At 43.4% G+C, this 21,839-nt stretch overlaps 1 protein-coding gene across 1 annotated transcript in view; it reads right to left on the bottom strand.

Moving 5' to 3' along the window:
- LOC114106839 (G-protein coupled receptor 143) overlaps positions 1–21,839 on the bottom strand; it is a 34,825-nt gene that overhangs the window by 2,284 nt on the left and 10,702 nt on the right. Inside the window, exons 4-8 of the mRNA XM_027954006.2 lie at positions 17,242–17,334; positions 14,068–14,177; positions 12,090–12,198; positions 10,763–10,880; positions 9,135–9,363 (exon numbers count right to left, since the gene is read on the bottom strand). Of these exons, the coding sequence (XP_027809807.2) occupies positions 9,135–9,363; positions 10,763–10,880; positions 12,090–12,198; positions 14,068–14,177; positions 17,242–17,334 (659 nt within the window). The remainder of the gene's footprint in view (positions 1–9,134; positions 9,364–10,762; positions 10,881–12,089; positions 12,199–14,067; positions 14,178–17,241; positions 17,335–21,839) is intronic.

Raw genomic sequence — 21,839 nt, 5'->3', positions numbered from 1 at the left:
CAGATCTGGATTTCCATGGGTATTCTCTTCTAGTTTTAAAAGATCTTCTCAGAGAATACCCTGAGAAGTTAGTTAAACAAGGATGTTGGAGGGTGTTGATGAATTATGTATTGGTGCAAAGTCTGTGAACATCTCAAGTCCCTGTAGGAAATACAAGTGATAATGGCCTCAAGATGCCAAAGGACCAACACCCTGCAAATGGCCCCTTTAATGAGCTTTACAAGTCCAGAAAGTTTCTTGGGAACCTCCCAGCCCCACATAGACTTAGATTTGGATGTATACTGGATATTTCCTATGCCTTCATATCTTGAATTCCTTAGAAGCATTGAAGCTCTGGACACTGGATGAGCCTTGGAAAAGCATACAAGACCTGGGCCCAGAGGCTTCAAGGTGTCGGACTACACCTGACCTACCCAAGAGAGCCCAAGGCTCTGGGGTGGGTTCTCTTGGATGCTCTCCTAGCGATCACAAGCCAAGGACCACCACATGTTACTTTCAGAGGGAAGTGAAGGGAAAGCAGGTTGCTATGCAAGGAAAGCTTCCCTGGTTGCATTGGGAAGTAGCACAATGTCCAGTTCTTGAGCTCTCTGAGGCACTACTTGGAGGACAGGCAGCTGGAAAACTGCAAGGTGCTTCACAAGATGCCTACAAGAGGGAGATGATTGCCTTACAGTGGCTTGAGAGAACAAATTTTGCAGGTAGCAGAGGAAAAAGGGAAAAGTCCATGCTGACATGATGTTTTTTCAGAAGCAGTGAAATAAAGGGCCTTGAAGGCAACCTCTGAGTTCTCCAACATCTCCTGTTGGAAGCTTTGCCCACCTTGTATTAGAAAGGGTTAGGGTTAGGGTTAGGAAGCACAAACAGGATTGTGGGAGAATGAAGGAAACAGGCTTCTGGAACAAGCAAGGGCTTGTGGGAGAAACAGAGGGTTCTGGGAGAAAGAAGGACTTGCAGGTCAGGTCAGAGGATTCAGGGAGAAAAGTGAGAATAAGATTGTAGGAGAAGCAAAGAGTTGTAGGAGAAGTAAGTGAGCAGACAATTCTGGGAGAAGTGTGGGATTATGGGAGAATCAAGCAACCAGAGTAGTCTGGGAGAAAGGACTGGTGCATTATGGCGGAGGATTTGGGGAGACGCAAGGGATTATGGGAGATTCAAGAGAACAGAATTCTGGGGGAAAGGATGACTTGCCAGTCAGAGCAGAGGATTCTGGGAGGAAGGTGAGAACTAGATTCTGGAAGACATAAGGGATTCTGGGAGATTCAAGAGAACAGAGGGGGCTGGGGATGTGGCTCAGTGGTAGAGCACTTGCCTTACACGTGCAAGGTCCTGGGTTCCATCCTCAGCACCACATAAAAATAAAATACAGTGATTGTGTACAACTACAAAAAATAAAAGACTTCCTAATTCCAAAAAAAAAGAATTCTGGGAGAAAGGAGGACCTGCTGGTCACAGCAGAGGATTCTGGGAGGAGGGTGAGAACAAGATTCTGGGACATGCAAGGGGTTCTGGGAGACAGTTTTGTACAGAAGATTCTGGGAGAAAGAAGGACTTGCCGATCTGAGCAGAAAATTCTGGGAGGGGGCACTGAGGTTATAGCTCAGTGGTGGTAGAGCATTCTCCTAGCATGTGTGAGGCACTGGGTTTGAGCCTCAGCACCATATACAAACAAAAACAAATGTGTTGCGTCCATCTACAACTAAAAAAGTTTAAAAAAAAAAAAAATTGGGAGGTGTAAACAAAGACTCGGGGAGACGCAAGGGATTGTGGGAGATTTGAGGGAACAGGATTCTGGGAGAAAGAAGGACTTCCGGGTCAGAGCAGAGGATTCTGGGAGACACAAGGGATTGTGGGAGATTCGAGAGAACAGAGGATTCTGGGAGAAAGAAGGACTTGCGGCTCTGAGCAGAGGATTCTGGGAGGAAGGCGATTACAGGACTTGAACAGGATTCTGGGAGACACAAGGGATTGTGGGAGATTCGAGAGAACAGAGGATTCTGGGAGAAAGAAGGACTTGAGGCTCTGAGCAGAGGATTCTGGGAGGAAGGCGATTACAGGACTTGAACAGGATTCTGGGAGACGCAAGGGATTGTGGGAGATTTGAGAGAACAGAGGATTCTGGGAGAAAGAAGGACTTGCGGCTCTGAGCAGAGGATTCTGGGAGGAAGGCGATTACAGGATTTGAACAGGATTCTGGGAGATGCAAGGGATTGTGGGAGATTCTAGAGAACAGAATTCTGGGAGAAAGAAGGACTTCTGGGTCATAGAGGATTCTGGGAGGAAGGGGAGAAGAGAATTCTGGGAGACACAAGGGATTGTGGGAGATTCAAGAGAACAGGATTCTGGGATAAAGAAGGACTTCCGGGTCAGAGCAGAGGATTCTGGGAGGAAGGTTGAGAACAGGATTCTGGGACAAAGAAGGACTTCTGGGTCAGAGCAGAGGATTCTGGGAGGTGCAAGGGATTATGGGAGAATCCATTTTACAAGGATTCTGGGAGAAGGAAGGACTGGTAGGTCAGGACAGAGGGTTCTGGGAAGAAGGTATGAACAGGATTGTGAGAGAAGCAAGGGATTGTGGGAAAATCAAGCTACCAGAGGATTCTGGGAAAAAGAAGGACTCACAGGTCTTAGAGGATTCTGGGAGGAAGGTAAGAATAGGATTGAGAGAAGTAAAGGGTTGTGGGAGATTTAAGGGAACATGGTTCTGATCAAAGTAAGGAGTTGTGAGAGAAATTATAGAACAGAGAATTCTGGGAGTAAGAACAACTTATGGGTTAGAGCAGAGGATTCTGGGAGGAGGTGAGAAAAGGATTGTGGAAGAAGCAAACGGTTGTTTGAGAAAGAAGGTCTTGAAGGTCAGGGCAGAGGATTCTGGGAGGAAGGTGAGAACAGGATGATGGGAGAAGTGAGGGACTGTAGGAGAATAAAGTGAACAGCATTGTTGGGGAAGAGGGGTTGTGAGAGAAATAAGAATAAAAGATGCTGGGAGAAAGAAGGGTTGGTGGTTCATTTCAGAGGATCCTGAGAGGAATGTGAGAACAGGCTTGTGGGAGAATGAGGGAAACAGGATTCTGGGAAAAGCAAGGGGTTGTGGAGAAATAGAGAACAGGGATTGTGGGAGAAAGAAGGACTTGCAGGTCAGAGCAGAGAATTCTGGGAGAAAGGTGACTACAGGATTGTGAGAGAAGCAAGGGATTGTGGGAAAAGCAAGAAAAAAGGATTCTGGGAGAAACAAGGACGGGTGGTTTATGATAGAGAATTCTGGGAGGAAGGTGAAAGTAGGATTGTGAGAGAAGTGAGGGATTATGGGAGAAATAAAAGAACTGAGGATTCTGGAAAGAGGCATTGTAGGAGAAATAAAAACAGGATTGTGGGAGAAAGGAGGACTGGTGGTTTGTGGCAGAGAATTCTGGGAGGAAGGTGAGAACAGGATTGTGGAAGAAGCAAAAGGATCTAGGACAATCAAGTGTACAGAGGATTCTGGGAAAAAGAAGGACTTTCAGGTTAGAGGATTCTGGGAGGAAGGTGAGAACAGGCTTATGGGAAAAGTAAAGAGTTGCAGGAGAATTAAGGGAACAGTGGATTTTGGGAGAAGGAAAGGGTTGTGGGACAAATAAGAGAACATAGGATTCTGGGAGAAAGAACTACCTGTGGATCATAACATAGGATTCTGGGAGAAAGGTGAGAACAGGATTCTGGTTAAAGTAAGAAGTTGTGGGAGAAATAATAGAGAATTCTGGGAGAAAGGACACTTATGGGTTAGAGCAGAAGATGCTGGATGGAAAGTGAAAAAGGATTGTGGGAGAAGCAAAAGGTTGTGGGAACAAGGAGGACTGAGGGTCAGGACAGAGGATTCTGGAAGGAAGGTATGAAGAGAAATACGGGAGAATAAAAGGGACAGAATTCTGGCAGAAGTAATAGGTTGTGGGAGAAATAGAAAACAGAAGATTCTGGGAGGAAGAAGGACTTGAAGGTCAGAGCAGAGAATTCTGGGAGGAAGGTGAGAACAGGATTATGGGAGAAGCAAAGTGTTGTGGGAGAAATGAGAAAAAAGGATTCTGGGAGAAAGGAGGACTGGTGGTTTATTACAAGAGGATTCTGGGAGAAAGAAGGACTTATGAGTCAGGGCAGAGGATTCTAGGAGGAAGGTGACAACAGATTTGTGGGAGAAGCAAGGAATTGTGGGAGAGTCAAGAGAACAGAGGATTCTTGGAGAAATAAGAGAACAGATAATTCTGGGAGAAAGGAGGACTGGTGGGTCAGGGCAGAGGATTCTGAGAGGAAGGTGAGAACAGGATTGTGAGGGCATTGTGGGAGAAATAAGAGAACAGATAATTCTGGGAAAGAGGAGAACTTGCCGGCCAGAACAGAGGATTCTGGGACAAAGACGTGAACACAATAGTGGGAGAAGCAAGGGATTGTGGGAGATCAAGGGAACAAAGAATTCCAGGAGAAACAAGGGAGGGGTCATGGGATAATGAGGACACACAGGATTCTGGGAGAAGGTACTGTGGTCCAGGGCAAATGATTGCTCAATTTCTTTCTCACACAGAGGAAGCAGATTCTTGGAGAAAAGAAACAACAGATGATTGTGGACTAGAGCAGAGACTGTGGGAGAAATTAGGAGAGATCAGAGGATTGTGACAGAAGCAAAGAATTGTGGAACAGAACAAAGGATTGTGGGAAAGATGGGCACTTTGGGTATAACAGAATTATGGAAGAAACTAAGAATTGTGGGAGATAACGGGATTGTGGAGAAGCAAGGAATTGTGGGACAGGGCAGAGGACTGTGGGAAAGACGTGGATGTGGGGGCAACAATGAATTGTGTGAGATATGAGGTATTATGGAAAGACAGAATTGTTACAAGCTGAGATGGATGCAAATGCCAAATAGTCCCATGAGACGGCATAGTCCCTGGGAAATATATTTGAATGACATTGGAAGTTCCTCCACCAACAGAGAAGTAAAGCACATTCTCAGATGAGAGACTAGTGACTACCAGAGACATACTGACCAGGGAAGAGTTAGAAGAACTCTTTAAAATTGTCCCCAATGGGCTGATGACTGCCCAAAGTCACACAGAAATCATTTCCAATGTGCTTAAGTGTCCTAAACAGCAAAACTTTAAAATGATTTAATTTCTGAAAGGGGGAAAAAAATTATTTTTGAAGGTTTTTGTTTGTTTGTTTTTGAGCAACATATGCAAATTTTCTGTAGGGTTACCACACAAAATGGTGGGGACTGTGCCTTAGGGACAATTTGGGGTTTTTTCAATATCAAATGGGGGCTGGGGTTGTGGCTCAGTGGTAGAGTGCTCACTTTGTATCTGTGAAGCACTGGGTTTGCTCCTCAGCACCACATAAAAATAAATAAATAAACATATTGTGTCCATCTACAACTAAAAATCTATTTAAAATAAATATCAAATCGATTTTCTTAGGGACAACTTTAATTTTAATATTTCAAGGGTGACTAAATGTACACTTAAGAGCCTTAGTGCACCTTCGTATCACCTCCACTGCATACTTCTGCAGGAGATGTTGTTGATTTTTACAAACTTCTGTGTTTCCAAAAACTGACTTAACAGGCATTAGCTAACAATACATCACCGGGGTGTCTAAAATGACAACTGCCTCTTTTTTGGGGGGGTGCTGGTGGGCAGGACTGGGGATGCAACCCTGGCCTCTTATGTGGTAGGCAAGCAGTCTACTACTGAGCCACATCCCTAGCCTGATAGCTGCCATTTTAAGAGAAATTCTTTCCAAAATTAAAAATACAGTCAGTATTGTATTTTGTCTTTTTCAAAAGGCTTTCCCTACTTGCTTTCTTCTTCCACCCAGTTCTTTCAAAAAAGTATTTACATAGATTATTCTGTTACTAGAATAGAATTATTATTTTTAAAAGCTTGTTTAATTTACCCAGTACACTGTGAGATAATTAAGGGCAAAGTCTATAACCTGTGGCACCTAATTCAGAGCCTGATGGAATCCTTGGCAGTCAGCCAAAGTTGTTTAAAACACAGAGACGGGGTAGATCCATATGATGGATGGAATATTATTCAGCCAAAGAAAGAACAACATACTAATATACGTGTGCCACATGGATGAACCTTGAAAACTTTGCTAATTAGAAGAAATCAGACACAAAGGACAGATCTATGTGAAATGTCCATAAGAGGCAAATGCATAGGGACAGAAGATTACTGGTTGCCATGGCTGGGAAAGGGGAATGGGAATTAACTGTTAAGGGCCTTGGGGTTTCTTTTTGAGGTTATAAAAAATAATCCAGATTTAGATAGTGGCAGTGGTTACCCATCATTGTAAACATATCAGAAACCACTGAAGAGTACACTTTAAAAGAATGAATTTTATGTTATATGGGTTATATCTCAACTTTGTGTGTGCATCATGCTGGACTTGAACCCAGGTCCTCTGGCATGCTAGGGAAGTTCTTGCCCAATGAGCTGCAGCCTACCCCTAGCATCTTCTCAGTTCTCTCTTTGTGTGTGTGTGTGTGTGTGTGTGTGTGTGTGCGCGCGCGCGCTGGGGACTGAACCCAGGGCCTTGTGCATGCAAGGTAAGCACTCTACCAACTGAGCTACATCCCCAGCCCAAATCTCAGTTCTCTTAAAAAGCAAAGGAAGAGGGGGAAATCAGCATTTCTTTACAGATGAAAAGATAAGAGATCTCTAACTTTCCATGTGGAAGGAAGATACCATTGTGAAATGTCCAACTTCTCCTGTGGGAGCACTACGCAAACTCAAAGTTTGTTGTTTTTTTAGATGTCTCCTTCTTCTATTTGTTTTTCAAGATATAAATTGATGAAACAAATAGAGTTCAAATTTCAAAGAAAAGCTCCTTTTCGGAAATGAAATGTGAAAGATGACACAATGTCAAAGTGAGGAGAGGGCTGGGGGTGCAGCTCAGTTACAAAGTGCTTGCCTAGCAGGCATGCATGAGGCCCTGGCTTCCATCCCCAGCACCAGGGAAAAAAATAATTTTTTTTTAAATAAAAGGAGAAGGTAAGGCAATCCAGGAATTACTGCCCTGTTTAGTTTTCTGTTGGCTGTTCGTTTGCGTTGTGTAAAACCTCCATATAAAAATTTCTACCTTGTGAGCACAGACCTAGGCAACAGCTTTCTCAAAAGAATGAATATGATTGATGCTGTTTGCCCATGGTGATTGGAGTGCCTGGGGCAGACTGGGATATAGTTTTTATTGTTATTTCTTTTTAGTGTTTTATTTGACTGTCAAAGATTGACTCAGCCACCTTAATCCACCAGAAAGGGAAAACCAACAAAGCCAAGTAGTTCCAGATGGCAATTTTGGGCTCATAACTCAGGTGGTATCAGTAATAGCATGCTAACAGCAATTCCAACTGGTGGGTCTGTCATCCTTAATGCACTGTGTTTACTAGATAGAAAATCCAGAGGTTGGGGGAGTGGCTCCAGGATAAAGGCTTGCCTAGCCTAGCATCCATGCGGCCCTGGATTCCATGCTCAGCTCCACAAACAAAGAACAGTCTATAAACACAAAGTACATCTGTCATAACTATAGCCTGAAGTATTTCTGTTTCCCTTCAAGGATCCCAATTATGACCAATTCTGTCTCATGGAATCAATCCATCAATTCTTCACCGTGTTTCTTTAACCCATCTTGTCACCTAAAAATGAAACTTCCTTCAAAATATTTAAATAGTAGGAATGGAAAAGAAAACAGAGCTCTTGTAGCCATTTCCAGATATCTTTCTTCAAAGTTTTCTGACTTCAAAATTCAACATTATACTTTGGTATAAAAAAGTAGCTTGGATAGCGTATTGTTTCTCTTTGGTCTCCTGTGTGTGCATGTATGTTTGTGTGCATACACTGATTCATATTGGGTAGAAGAAAGTTTTAGATTCACACTTTCAGAAAGCCTAATTTTACTTGGACATTACAAATCATTAGTTAAAACTGCATGGCTTGGGCTGGGGATGTGGCTCAAGCGGTAGCGCGCTCGCCTGGCATGCGTGCGGCCCGGGTTCGATCCTCAGCACCACATACAAACAAAGATGTTGTGTCCGCTGAAAAACTAAAAAATAAATATTAAAAATTCTCTCTCAATAAATAAATAAATAAATAAAACTCCATGGCTTTCAGTGTAGTGATTTCCAAACTTATTTCCTTAACCCAAATATCTTTTTTTTCCCTACTAAAACAAAGCTTAACAAGGAAACCCTAAGACAGAGGTGTATGTTAGCAAAAATGTACTTCTTTAGTCATAATTGGAATTTTATGAAAAATAAACGTTGTAATCAATTAGAATTATAAGGACACCTCAGTTAATTCAAAACTTTCAAACTGAAATCTGAGCTGAAAGTTACCATCATGTACCAACTTGAACAATTAACACTTTCTTTGCTTTGACTTGATGGTGTCACATCTAACTTCAATGGCCACAGAGCTGACGTGCAGTAGCCTTTAAGTAATTCTCCTCTGCCATCACTGTATGGTGATCCCTTAAAGATGACAGGAGAAAGTTATTCTGAGCTCCACATTCAAATCAGTTCAGTTATTAGGTTAACTCAAGTTAATATGTGGGCAGGCTAGTATTTGGTAGTCAACACATTTGAAGTATTCAATTTAATCACAGATTCTACTGTGAGTTTTGGAATGGAATTTGAATTATTTATTAGATGCCTGAAGCATCACATCAGGGTTCCACAGAGCACAGTTTGACAATCACAGTGCTATGTGAACAGGATAAATTGGAAAAGCTGGTACTGGTTCTTTGGCTTTTTGCCCTACATGCCCCCAGTGAGCTGGACAGAGAAGTGTACCTGTAATCTAAAGAGCTCATGTCATAGCATGCATCACCTCACAGCAAAAGTATCAAAGGGTTTAAAGTGACAATTTATCACTATTCAAAATGCCATTCAGCACAATTGGGAACCAGTTATAAAAAACACAGGCTACAGGGCTTAATAATTAAAGGAAGGGCATCATTCAAATATTAAAAGGATGGGGGGCTGACGAAATGGAAGAGTCATCATGGGCTATTGTAACACGCCCTCTGCCCCTCAGTGTTTGATAAAGGATTGACCATGGAGTTCTGGTGTGCCACACCACTCCTGCCCTGGCCTGTGGAGCGTAAGTTACCTTCTGACAGCATGCTGAGGGCCTCATCAGAAGTGTGTCCCCCAACTGGAGCCACCTTCCTGCAAGTGAGGTTTTCAGGACGCACGCAAGAGCCCACCACCTCGGCTGCTGAAGTCGTCATGGATTCCCACTGGATCACCATCTTGGGAGACTGGAGACCCATGCAGCATCCTGTCCAGCCATAGAAGGCCAGAGACAAGAGGAAGCCCTGGGCGGGATTCAGTATCCCCTGGGAGAAAAGGCAAAAAGATGCAGCAGTCAGTGGAGCAGGACAGGAAGTAGAGCCTTCAGTTGCCACATAGTGCCAAGCTCCACTCAAGCGCCCACTGGGCTGCCCTCACTCGGAACAAGTGGGTTGTTTGGTTTGGGGCAAGACTAAGATTGGCCGTAGTAGGTTCTGTATCTCCAAGGGCTGCCTGAAAATAGAGGAAGTGGGGAGAGTGCAAGGGAGAGAAGAGAAAGGATGGGTGGGGGTCAGAGAAAGAGAAGGGGAGGATGAAGAGGACCAGGAGGAGAGGAGAGGAGAGGAGAGGAAGGGGAAGGAAAGTGGGGGAGAGGAAATGCAAGCAAGGAAGGTGATAGAACCAGCCATCTTGGACCTCTGCTCCCCTGTGGCTTTCCACCTGGTGCTGCCAGGTCAGAATTTGATTCAGTCAAGGTTCTTGGGGTAACATTACTCCATAGAGCTAGCCAGAGGAGCCATGTGAAGCTCTCAGCCAAAACACACAGATCAAGAGGGCTCGTGTGGGCTTATGAAAGTCATCTCAAGTGACACTTTTCCAAATTCAGAACAACATAAATAACAATTTTGCATGGCTCAGAGCATACCTCTCTGCCAACAGCTCCTAATACACATGAAATGTGATGAAAATACGGGGGGGGGGGGGTGTCCAGTATTTTTATACATGTTTTTATGTAATAGTAATTAATCTCAATTTTATAGGCTACATTTTCCAGTTAATACAGAGACTTCATAATCATCGTTTTTAACTTCTGGGTCACATTCAACAAGATGAAAGCCAAGGGCTGGGATATAGCTTGGTGGTAGAGTGTATACTGAGCAGATACCAGGCCCTGAGTTTAATCCCTGGCACCCCAATTTTAATTAAAAAGGAAAAAGAAAAAAACAAAATATGAAAGACCATAATTTACTTTGACATTTGGGTTTCCAATAATGCTTTAGAATTTTATATAATGCTGAGCCAGGCCTGGTGACATGTGCCTATTATCCCAGCTACTAGGGAGGCTGAGGCAGGAGGATCACAAGTTTGAAATCAGCCTGGAAAACTTAGCAAGACCCTGTCTCAAAATTTGAAAAACAGAAAGGACCAGTGGTACAGTGCTTGCCTAGCATGCACTCTGTAATTGATCCTCAGGATTAACAACAACAACAAAAAAAGATGATAAAAGTGCTGTACTACTGAGTGTATACCCCTGACTCTCTATCTTTTTAATGATAATCACTACAATGAATGAAATTTTCTCAGAAGTTCACTAAGCCAAATGTAGGTAGTCCAAGAACCTACTTGCCTCGTTGTATATTTATATAAATAAACATCATACTTCTGATTGTTCTTTTTTCCTTCCAATTTTTTTTCAAGAAGAAACTGAAATCTAGATTAGCTTACCATAATAAACCACGTGGTCTTGGCTGCATCTCTGACACGTTTCAAAGAGCCTGCATTGATATCTGGTTGCATTTCAAGGTAGAATAAAAGGCTTTCATTGATTATATTGGACAGCCAACTGTTAAAAAGACAATGGCCCACAGGTGAAGAGAACATGCCACAAAAATTCATTTTAAATGCTAAGGATCAGGGACTGATCTTTGCCACACTGTGTATGTGCCAATTCTAGGTAGAGAGCTGATCACTTCCACAGCAAGCAACTGAACCAGCACACCAAGAATTTATTTAAGGAAATGTAATTCCTTCTCTCAGTCTAACACAGAGATCCACAAATCCTTCCCATGTTAACACTCAACACCACATCAACATGTAAGGTATCAAATAACCCAGAATTCAGTCTTGGTTTGAGGAGCAACCTGAAGATTTTAAGATGAAGAATTTACTTTGACATTTCACACTGAAATTTTAAAATGTTACTCTTGGGGGGGGTCAGTGAAGTTTGAAACAGTGATCTAAGTGTATTTTTACTGGGAGGTAATTTCTGCCTCTCCTAGGAGCATGTCCAAACAAATCCCTTCATATCAGGTAGATTATTAACACCACAAGGCTTGCTCTGACTGAGAAAGTATTTATTCACCACATTACAGGGTGTTACCATTCCAATTTTTTTTTTTTTTTTTTTTTTTGTGGTGGGGATTGAACCCAGGGCCTTGTGCATGCAAGGCTCCAATTTTTTTTTTTTTTTGCATTGGTTATAAGTCTATTTTCAAAGCATCCATCTGAAACATTTGGGTAGGATACCAGACATGGAGAATCTCAGCAAAAGAAATTAGCTAAGCCTTTCTATCCAGCTTTGACTGAGCTGAATCTTTACACTGGAGATGTGTCCTCACCCCTCTATCGCACACAGGAATTCTGGTGTCAAAAACAAGGCCAATGGGTGCATTTAAAATGCATGGGGCTGGAGATATAGCTCAGTTGGTAGAATGCTTGCCTCACACGCACGTGGCCCAGGGTTAAATTCCTAGCACCACAAACAAACAAACAAACGTTACCACCTCCCTCATTTTGGTTAATCCCAGAATCTCAGTAAGGGGTTACGCACAGTTGTTTCAAAATTAAACTCGGAACCTCTTATTCTTGGGGCTTTATGCCTAAATCAAGTAAATATTTTCAGTTTTTGCCACAAATTCAGAATTCCAGACTTGCTCAGAGATGTCCCTTCCAGATGCTTCCCTTAAGAACTCACAGGTCACAAATGGAAGAGAAAAATGGTAAGTAGTTTGCAAATCCCATCCCACTGGCAATTAAAAAAAAAAATAGTTACCAAGCGATTAAAACCAGCATTATTTTGAAAAACCGGATCTTGATCACAGCTCCCATTCGCCTCTCGTTCTCTGTGTAAATGCCCTGTCTTCCTTTCAGTAAAGAGGCCACTGTGAAGAGCACAGGGGAATGACATACTTACTGTGTTCATCATTCTTATTTATTTCATAACAGAGAAGGGCATCAAAGCAGGTGTGAGCCCATAAACAAGGCCAGAAGATCTAAAGCGAAGCAAGTTATTGACGTCACCCTCCTAGCTACCCATGTGAAGTCCTTATAGGATCCAAGGAATATGTATTTTAAATAACTTGAGATTTACTGTATGCCCATTCCCTTTAGTCAGCTTCCTCTGATGTTAACATCAAACACAACACAGGATACTTGTCACAACTAAGAAAATAACACTGATACATTAGGAACTAAACTTCCAATTTTATTGGATTTTACTAGTTCAGGTATTTTTTTTCTTTTCTATAAAATAAGGCACTTATTATTTTAAAATGTTGAAAATTTAACATTTCTTCTTAGAAACAGGTTAGAACACCTACAAAAAAGTTTGGAGAATAATTAAATAGAGCTGGGTGCAGAGGCACAGACCTGAAATCCCAGAGACTCAAGAGGCTGAGACAGGAGGATTGCAAGTTTGAAGCTAGGCTCAGCAACTTACTGAGGCACTAAGCAATTTAGTAAGAGTCTGCCTCAAAAAAATATAAAAATAAAAAGGACTGGGGATGTGGTTCAGTGACTAAATGTTTCTGGATTCAATCCCTAGTGCAAAGTGTGTGTGTGTGTTTATTTTTAATTAATGGCTGAAGGTTTAGCTTAGGGGTAGAATACTTGCCTAGCATGTGCTAGGCCCTGGGTTCAGTCCGTAGCACCACTAAAAAAAAAAAAAAAAAAAAAAGAATCGTCAGTGGTCCCTCCCACAAAGACAACCACTGCTACCACTGCAGTATATTTCGTTTTTGTTCTTGTTTTGCAGGACTGATAAGTGAACCCAGGGTCTCATGCATCCTAGGTAAGCACTCTACCACTGGGCTTCCACCTGCAACCCCCACAGTGTATTTCTTTTCAATGTTTTTTAAGTCATTTTTTTTGTGTGTGTTCCATATAAGCAAGTCATTATACAATTTTGAAAAAATAAATTCTCTTATTTAATGCACTATATTTAAATGCACATAGGAAAAGACTCTTCCAAAGAATAAAAGATGTTATTAAAAAGTGCTATAATCAGGAGCTTCCCCCTTTCGTTAAGGTGGACTTCCTCACTCCAACTCTGCCCTTGAGAGATCCAAGGCAGCCTGAGTAGGTGGGCACTCTCTCCAGGTCACGCTTTCTTGAGGAGACGACAGGGCCGGAAGGCAGGTTCCCAGTCCTGGCCCAGGGTCTCTCTGGGGACTCGCTACATTCCGCTTATCTAGTTTTTACCCCATCCCAAATGACTCATTTCCTGTGCTCCACTTCCTGTTTCCTGCCTGTCTGAGAACTGGCATAGGCCAAGTGCATTGTGGGAGTGTCTGGACTAGGCCAAGTGCATTATGGGAGTGTCTGGACTAGGCCAAGTGCATTATGGGAGTGTCTAGACCTCTCTGTCCATGCCTCATCCCTTCCCGGATCCACTTCACTCTCCTGCTCCTGTCTCACCTCTGCAGTTTTCCAAGGCCACCTTCAGAGCCTACAAGCGTGCCAAGGGCAGACCCAGGATGAGCTTCACACAAAAGTGAAAAATCAGCTAGTCCTGGCCTTAAGCTAACAAACATTGGCAAACATGTAGTGCTCAACTAAGTATGCTTTCTGCTCAGTTTTTCTTACTAAACCTGTTCACTGTCTCCGTCTGTATTCTGCTTATGTCTCTGGAGGATGATGAGTGAGGTCCATTGTCCTGGATCATTCCAGAAGGACAACATGTTATCATCTCAGCCCAAGAGATGCAGCTATACCCCATGGCCTTGTACCCAGAGAACTTCCCTGCTACTTACCTGCTGTCACTGTCTTTTGGAACAAGACAGGGTTAGCTACCAGAACGAGCAGTAGTGGCAGGTACGTGGTGATATAGTGTGGGATGGCATGGTCAAGGCCTCTCTCACACCTGAGGGAGGAACAGCAAATCATTCTTCTTGAAAGAAAAGCTTTGGCTGGAATATACCCACTTATCTGCAGGCTGAGATAAGAGGATAAGAACAACAAAAAAGAAATGCATAAATCTGCCCAGACTCTGAAAGAAATCAGACTCGTTTCTCATGTCCAAGAAGAAGCAATAAATTTCAGGAGACTCAGGGAGATTGTTCATGTTTCTGTCCTATAAATAGGAGAGCCTCTGAACCTTTCCAGTGGGGGCAGCTTTTAAAGATCACTACTGGTCCAGGCATGGTGACGCAGGCCTGTAATCCCAGCAACTCAAGAGGCTGGGGCTGGGGGATTGCAAGCTTAAGGCTGGCCTCAGCAACTTTGTGAGAACCTAAGCAACTTATGGAGACCCTGTCTCAAAACAAAAAAATAAAAAGGGTTGGGGATGTGGTTAAGTGCCCCTGGGTTCGATACTCAGTACAAAAACAAACAAAAAACCCTACTGGAAGAGGTAAGAAAGGAAAAGAAATCTGGGATGGTAGATGATTCTTTGCACTAGGTCTCTTCAAAGGGAAAACACAATTTAGAGACAAAAGCACTAATTAGCTAGTTAGGTTTTGAGTACTTACTACATAATCTCAGCCAATAACATGAAAAAAATCCAGTCCTTGTCCTTGATCTATTCAAATGTATGACCTTCATATGTCAAAGGAAATTCCTTCTCACATTAGGAGTAACAACCAACTCTTCAGTGGTTCTTTTCAGGGAAAAGGACTAGGATTTCTACTGATGAGTCATAAGCATCATGAGTCACCATAGGACATGGTGGTAAGAGAAGGTGGTGAAAGCCATTGATATGTTACCAATAGGGACCATCAGCTAAGATACACAGAAAGTCAATGAGAGAAAAATGGCACAGAGGAAATGATAAATGAAGAAAGGGGACAGAGGATGCCTGAGGCCCAATCAGAGAGAGGCAGAAGTGTCCCTGTGGCCATGGAAGTTACCACCATAAAAATGAAAATGCTCTTAATACTTAACATTAATATTTGTGTGGTGGTCAAACACCTTACCAGGCTCCACATGGTGTGGACAGACTCTAGGGAAGTATGGGAAGCAGGAGAGGAGTGGGAGTGGCAGATTCCATTGCAAAGATGGAAATCAAATGGCCAATGAGAGAGTGAGGATGTGGCTACAAGAATGCCAAGAGGTCTGCACTGCAGGATGTGAGGACTAAGAGATGATGATCTCTTAATGATGATTAAGGTGTCACACACCTGTGATCCCAGCCACTTGGGAGGCTGAGGCAGGAGGATTGCAAGTTCAAGGCTAGCCTCAGCAACATAGCAAGATCTTGCCTCAAAATTTAAAAAATGAAAAAGACTGGGGATATAGCTCAGTGGTAAAGCATTCCTGGGTTCTATCCCGGGTATTCCCCGCAGCCCCCTAAAAAGGAAGAGAGATAGCCATTTACAGATTAAGACGCTTAGATCAGGTGGCCTCCTGGAGCCCATAGGAGCACCTCAGGGTTCCCTGTGAGCCAGCCCTGTAGCAGTGGTGCCCTCAGGCTCCAAGGTAATTTTTCTAGAAGTCACCAGGGTCCCACAGGTGAAGGCAAGTAAAAGAAACTCCCTTTCCTATTAAGATCCTTCTGTTAGAACAGCTGTGACACTGTGTCTGTCCTTTTGAAGTTCCCCGTGAAAAGTGACCATACCAGGCTTCCACACATTCTGGACAGACTCTAGGGGAGTCGGGAAGCAGGAGAGAGCTAGCTAGCTCTCTGTCAATATCCACAGTTGACAAGGCAACACCAATTTGAGATGTCTGAGTAGCTGTGAGAAGTCAAAAAACTGGGGAGGAATGACTAACACCATGAGTCAACAAATTTTTTATATAAAGAGAGATAATAAAGCCAGGTGGGGTGGCACATGCCTATAATCCCAGCTACTTGGAGGCTGAGGCTGGCAAGTTTGAGGCCATACTCAGCAACTTGGCAAGACCCTGACTCAAAAAAGGGCTGGAAATGTAGCTCAGTGGTAGAGTCCCCATGGAATCAATCCCCAGTACCACAGGAAAAAAAAATATTTCTTTTTCTTCAGTTTCATAGGGCACACCATGGTCTCTTGCAACTACTCAATTCTGATTATATCACAAAAGCAGTCACAGTTGGAACATAAATAAATGGGTGTGGCTGTGTCCCAGTAAAATTTCATTTAAAATAACCAGCCAGACGTGATTGCACAAACCTGTAATCCCAGTGAACCAGGAGGCTGAGATAGGAGGATGGCAAGTTTGAAGCCAGCCTCCTCAATTTAATGAGAGTCTGTCTCAAAACAAAAAACATAAAAAGGGCTGGGAAGGTAGTTCCAGGGACAATGCACTACTGGATTCAATCCCCAGTACCCAAAATTAAAATATAATAAAATGAAAACAGGTCAAGGGCCAGATTTGTCCTAAAGGCTATACTATGATGATCTGTGTGTGACCTACAGAACCCTAAAATCACAAAAAGACACTATCCACCTGTTTTCCAGTGGAAGTGAGAGCCCGCATCCTTGGTTGGGCTTTGAGACCTTGCAAATGATGGCACTGCTGGGATTTTAAATGAGGAAATGCCTGAGACAATTCCGGAACCACATTCCTCTGCATCTGTGTTCAGGGTAGCCAAGAGCATAGGATGGGAGAGGCATAGAGCCAGCTTCCAGAAGCTTCCCTTGCCTCGGCCACATCACTTCGAACTCATCCTCAGAACGTTAAACTCGCCTGATCTTTCAGTATTAAAGAACAGGTGTGAGGAAGCTATGGCAAGATGGAAGGGGCTGTCCCTGCATCTTTCTAGTTACGAGGAGGGGTATAATCTGCGCATGCACGCTGTATGCTCAGGCACCCACCCACCCAAATGAGAAGAAAGATAGACCCAGGGGAAAGATCTGGGGAGCAAGGATGCAGTGAGCACACTGTCTCTCAGCTAGATGGGTCTGTGAGTGTGGCCTCTCGGGGCCAAGAGGAGGGGCTGAGCGCCAAGGCCCCCACTGTGTGAGTCAGACCGGCTCATTTTCTATAAGAACTGGGCCACTGAGGCTTACCTGGACACAGAGGGGTAGTACAGCATGACAGCTCCCTCTGCACAGAGCAGGAGGGCCAGGCCCCAGGCCATGATGTGGTACCACACGATGGTGCTAGGAGAGAAGCAGAACAGGGTGGCACTGCTCAGAGGAGGACAAAGGGGCCTGGCAAAGAAACTACCAGACTAGCCACCAGGCCAGCTTCTGAACCAGGAAAGGTAGGAGCAAAACCACCCTCCACAGAGGTATAGTGCTGCCAAGGGCACCAATGTGTGTGCTTATTTTTCAGTTGAGGTGAAATTGACATAATATAACATCAACTATTTAAAGAGAACAACCCAGGGACACTTAGGAAATTCACAATGTGGTTCAATTGTTCTAGAACATTTTATCAGACCCAGAAGGGAACCTCGTTCCCATTAGCAGTCACTCCCCATTCCCTCCAGCCCACAGTCCCTGACAGTCACCGATCTGCTTTGCTTTTATGAATCCGGCTGTTGTAGACATGTCACAGCTTCATTTCTTTTTATGACTGAATAATATGAATAGACCACATTTTGTTTATCCATTCATCCATCAGTGGGTGTTCTGGTTGAATACTGCTACTCCGAACATGCACATAAAACTATTTGAGTTCCTATTTTCAATTCTCTGGGGTTGTATACCTAGAAGTGGAATTGCTGAATTATGTGGTATTTTTTTGTTTATATTTTTCTTTTTTTTTTTTCCTTTCTTTCTTTCCCAGTGCGTGGGATGGATCCCAGGGCCTTGCCCATGCCAGCCACGTGCTCTACCATTGAGCTACACGCCCAGCCTCTCTCTGCTTAATTTTATCAGAAACCAGAGTCTCCACATCTTTGCCAACAGTTTTTGTTTTTCCACTTTTTTTTTTTTAATAGGATCTCACCATTTGCTCTGGCTGGCACCAAACTCTGGGGCTCAAAACAGTTCTCCTGCCTCAGACTCCTGAGTAGCTTGGACTACAGATGTACATCACCTTGCCTGGCTTCAAGTTTGGTTGCTGCTGTTCTCATGGGAATGGCTGCTATTTTTGAGACTTGGCTAAGTTGGCCCCACTCTCCATAAAATCATAGAATAGGTTAAGTCCATCTATAGTACCCTTCAGGGACAGTACTGTTCAGTTCTCATCAGCTCTGGTCTGAATACTTGGATCCCCACAAAATTCCTGGGTTGAAATCCTAACCCCAAAGGTGTGGCATTATAAAGTGGGGTCTTTGGAGAACTAATGAAGTCACAAGAGTAGAGACTTTATGGATAGGATTATTGCCTTTTATGAAGGAGGCCCAGGAGCTCCCTGCCCCCTCCACCATGTGAGGACAGTGAGAAGTGGCCATCTATGAACCAGGAAGAACATGTACCAAACATTGAATCTGCCATACCTTGACCTTGGACTTCCAGCCTCCAGGACTATAAGAAATATTCTCTGTGTGTATGTGTGTGTGTGTAGGAATACCAGAGATTGAACCCAGGGGCACTCTATCTCTGAGCTACATCCACAGACCTTTTTATTTTTGAGACAGGGACTTATTAAATTGCCCAAGTTGGCTTCAAACTTATGATTCTCTTGCCTCAGTCTCCTGAGTCACTTGGAGTTACAGATCTGTGCCACCATACCTGGCTTAAGAAATGCGTCTCTTACTGTTTGTAAGTCACTTTGTGGCATTTTGTTATAGCAGCCCAGATAGACTGAGACATTATATTGACCAATCTTCTATTACTATAACAAATATCTGAGATAATGAATTTATAAAGAAGAAAGATTGCATGGCATGGTGGCTTATGCCTTTAATCCTAGATTCTGAAGAGGTGAAGGCAGGAATATCTCAATTTTGAGGCCAGCCTGGGCGACTTAGCCAGACCCTGTCTCAAAAGTAAAAATAATAAAAAGGCTTGGGAATGTGGCTCAGTGGTAGAGGACCTCTGGGTTCAATGCCCAGTACTGGACCAAAGAAATTAGAGAGAGGTTTTATTTTGGCTCACAGTTTTAGAGTTTTCAGCCTGTGATTGGTTGTGCTTGTTGCTTTGAGCATATCATGGTAGGAGCAGGGTAGAGTAAAGCCACTTATTTCTTGGTCAAGAAGCAAAAGAGAGAAAGAGGAAGGTGATAGGATCCCACTGTCTCCTTCAAGGGCATGACCCCAATGACCTAAAGACCTGCCAGTAGGCCCCACCTCTTAAATTTCCACCACCTCCCAATAGCGCCAAGCTGTGGGTCAAGCCTTGGGATACCCGGGCCTTTGGGTGACAATTAAGATCCAAGCTATAACATCCACCATCTCAGGGGCATGGTACACAAGCCTTGTCCTCCCAATCCTCCATCCCCAACAACCTCCCCTCTTATTCACCCTGTACCCCGACTCCAGGGAGAGACCTGAGGTTGTACAGGTCCCCTGAGGTTGTCCCATCCCTGAATCCAAACATCCAGGTGACTACTAATAGCATTTCCTTAGCAAAACCCACTACTCAGAGCCTTGGGTGGCTTTTCCCGGTCATGTGAACAATATTGCCCTCTGTGGCCTGCCCTTGCCACTGTGGTAAAGGCCAGGTGGACCTCAGGCCATGTTGTTCCCTGACACTTACACTATTGCCCAAGGCAGGCTGGCCATCCCTGGTCCTCCACCCACTTTTCCCATCAGACTGGCCTTGGCCTGCATGCCCACCTGTCTTGAGGCACTGTAAGGGGCACAGTAAGTTTAAGAGCAGTAAGGAGACCCCAGAAATTGACCAGCATCCTATTAACAGTGAAACTCAAGAAACACAGCCACTCTTGAATCTTCATTTGACTGCAACTTTTTTTTTTTGGGGGGGGGGGGGTACTGGGGATTAAACCCAGGGGTACTTAACCACTGAACCACACCCCAGTCCCTTTTATTGTTTATTTTGAGACAGGGTCTTCCTAAGTTGTTCAGGCTAGCCTCAAACTTAAAATCCTCCTGCCTCAGCCTTCTGCAATGCAATATTCTGTAGAGAACAGGAATGGCCAGTGATAGCATAAGCTTCGTTTACTCTTAAGCTGTATGATGGATATCAGGTATGTGCAAAGGGAAGGTCCACTTAAAAGGAATGAGGTGCTGATATCTGCTACAACATCGATGAACTTTGCAGACATTGTATCAAGTGAAATAAGCCAGACACAAAAAGGCCACAGAGTGCCTGATTCCCTTTATGTGGGGAATGATGGATAATGGGTACAGAGTTTCTTATGGTGGTGGTAGAAATGTTCTGGAATTAGTAGTTGTACTGATTGATGTATTATTTTTGTGAATGTCTTAAAAGCCACTGACTTAGGGGCTGGGGCTGTAGTTCAGTGGCAGAGCACTTGCCTTGCATGCATGAGGCCCTGGGTTCGATCCTCAGCACCACATAAAAATAAATAAAATAAAGGCATTCTGTCAATCTGCAACTACAAAAAATAAAAAAGAAAAAGAAAAGCCACTGACCTGCACATTTTTAAAGGATGATTATTTTGGTATGACAATTACATGTCAATTAAAAGAGTATCATGGAGATTGGGTTTGTGTCTCAGTGTAGAGTACTCGCCTAGCATGTGACAGGCACTGGGTTCGATCCTCAGCTCCACATAAAAATAAATAAAGGTATTTTGTCCATCTACAATTAAAAAAATATTAAAAAGAGTATCTTGGAGTTTCATCAAGATGATGTCTCACTCAACATTCACTGGCTAAGTGTTCCCTGAGTGTCTAGAGAGGCACAGAAAGTGCTAAGAATGAAACAAAGTTTCTCCACAGCCCTGACGTGGAAGCTAGGCACAGAGGCTGGGATGCAGAAGAGTTTACATAAAATGAAGGTTGGACCCAAGAGACAAAACTATGTTTATAAGTTAAGGTGCCAACACTTACGTTAGCTGGGGCAGGGGTCCTCAAAAATATCTCTATCCTAATCTTCAGCATCTATGATAGTGTTGCTATATATGGCAAGACACTTTGCAGATGTGATTAAATGAAGGACTTTTGAGATGGGAAGATTATCCTAGATATAGGCGTCCTGGATAAATAACCACATGAATCCATAAAGGCAGAGAATCTTGGGCTAGGGGTGCAGCTCAGCAGTAGAGTACTTGCTAGCATGTGTGAGGCCCTGGGTTCTATCCCCAGGATCATAGGAAGAAAAAAAGGCAGATAATCTTTACCATCTGCAAAGAACTAGAGAGATGGGAGTTTAGAGTCTTATTCACCATTACTGGCTTTGAAGATGGCAGAAGTAGCCACAGGCTAAGGAAGTGGGGCCACAGACTAAGGAAGCTGGGAGGTCAGTGTGACTGGAACAGAGACTGTGAATGAGAGAATGGACAGAGGGTGTCCACAGGACTGTGTCAGTTTTATTCTAAGTATGATAAGAATCCACCAGAAGATTCTTTTCATTTTTTTTCTAAAAATATATGTATTGCAACAAGATAAAACTTAAAAAGCGGAATCTTAGAGGCAGGATGTTGCTCAGTGGTAGCAGGCATGAGACACAGTTTCATTCCCAGCATTGTCCAAAAAAAAAAAAAAAAAAAAAAGCTGAACATGGAAAACAAAACAAGACTCAGTAAAGAATGGAGGGTAGTTTTGGGAAAAAAATTATCCAATCCCTGT

Source organism: Marmota flaviventris, chromosome Y, assembly GCF_047511675.1.
Source record: "Marmota flaviventris isolate mMarFla1 chromosome Y, mMarFla1.hap1, whole genome shotgun sequence".
In the NCBI taxonomy this organism is placed as follows: Eukaryota; Metazoa; Chordata; class Mammalia; order Rodentia; family Sciuridae; genus Marmota; species Marmota flaviventris.
The sequence above is the reverse complement of the archived record's forward strand: the minus strand, read 5'-3'. Positions and strand labels throughout refer to the sequence as shown.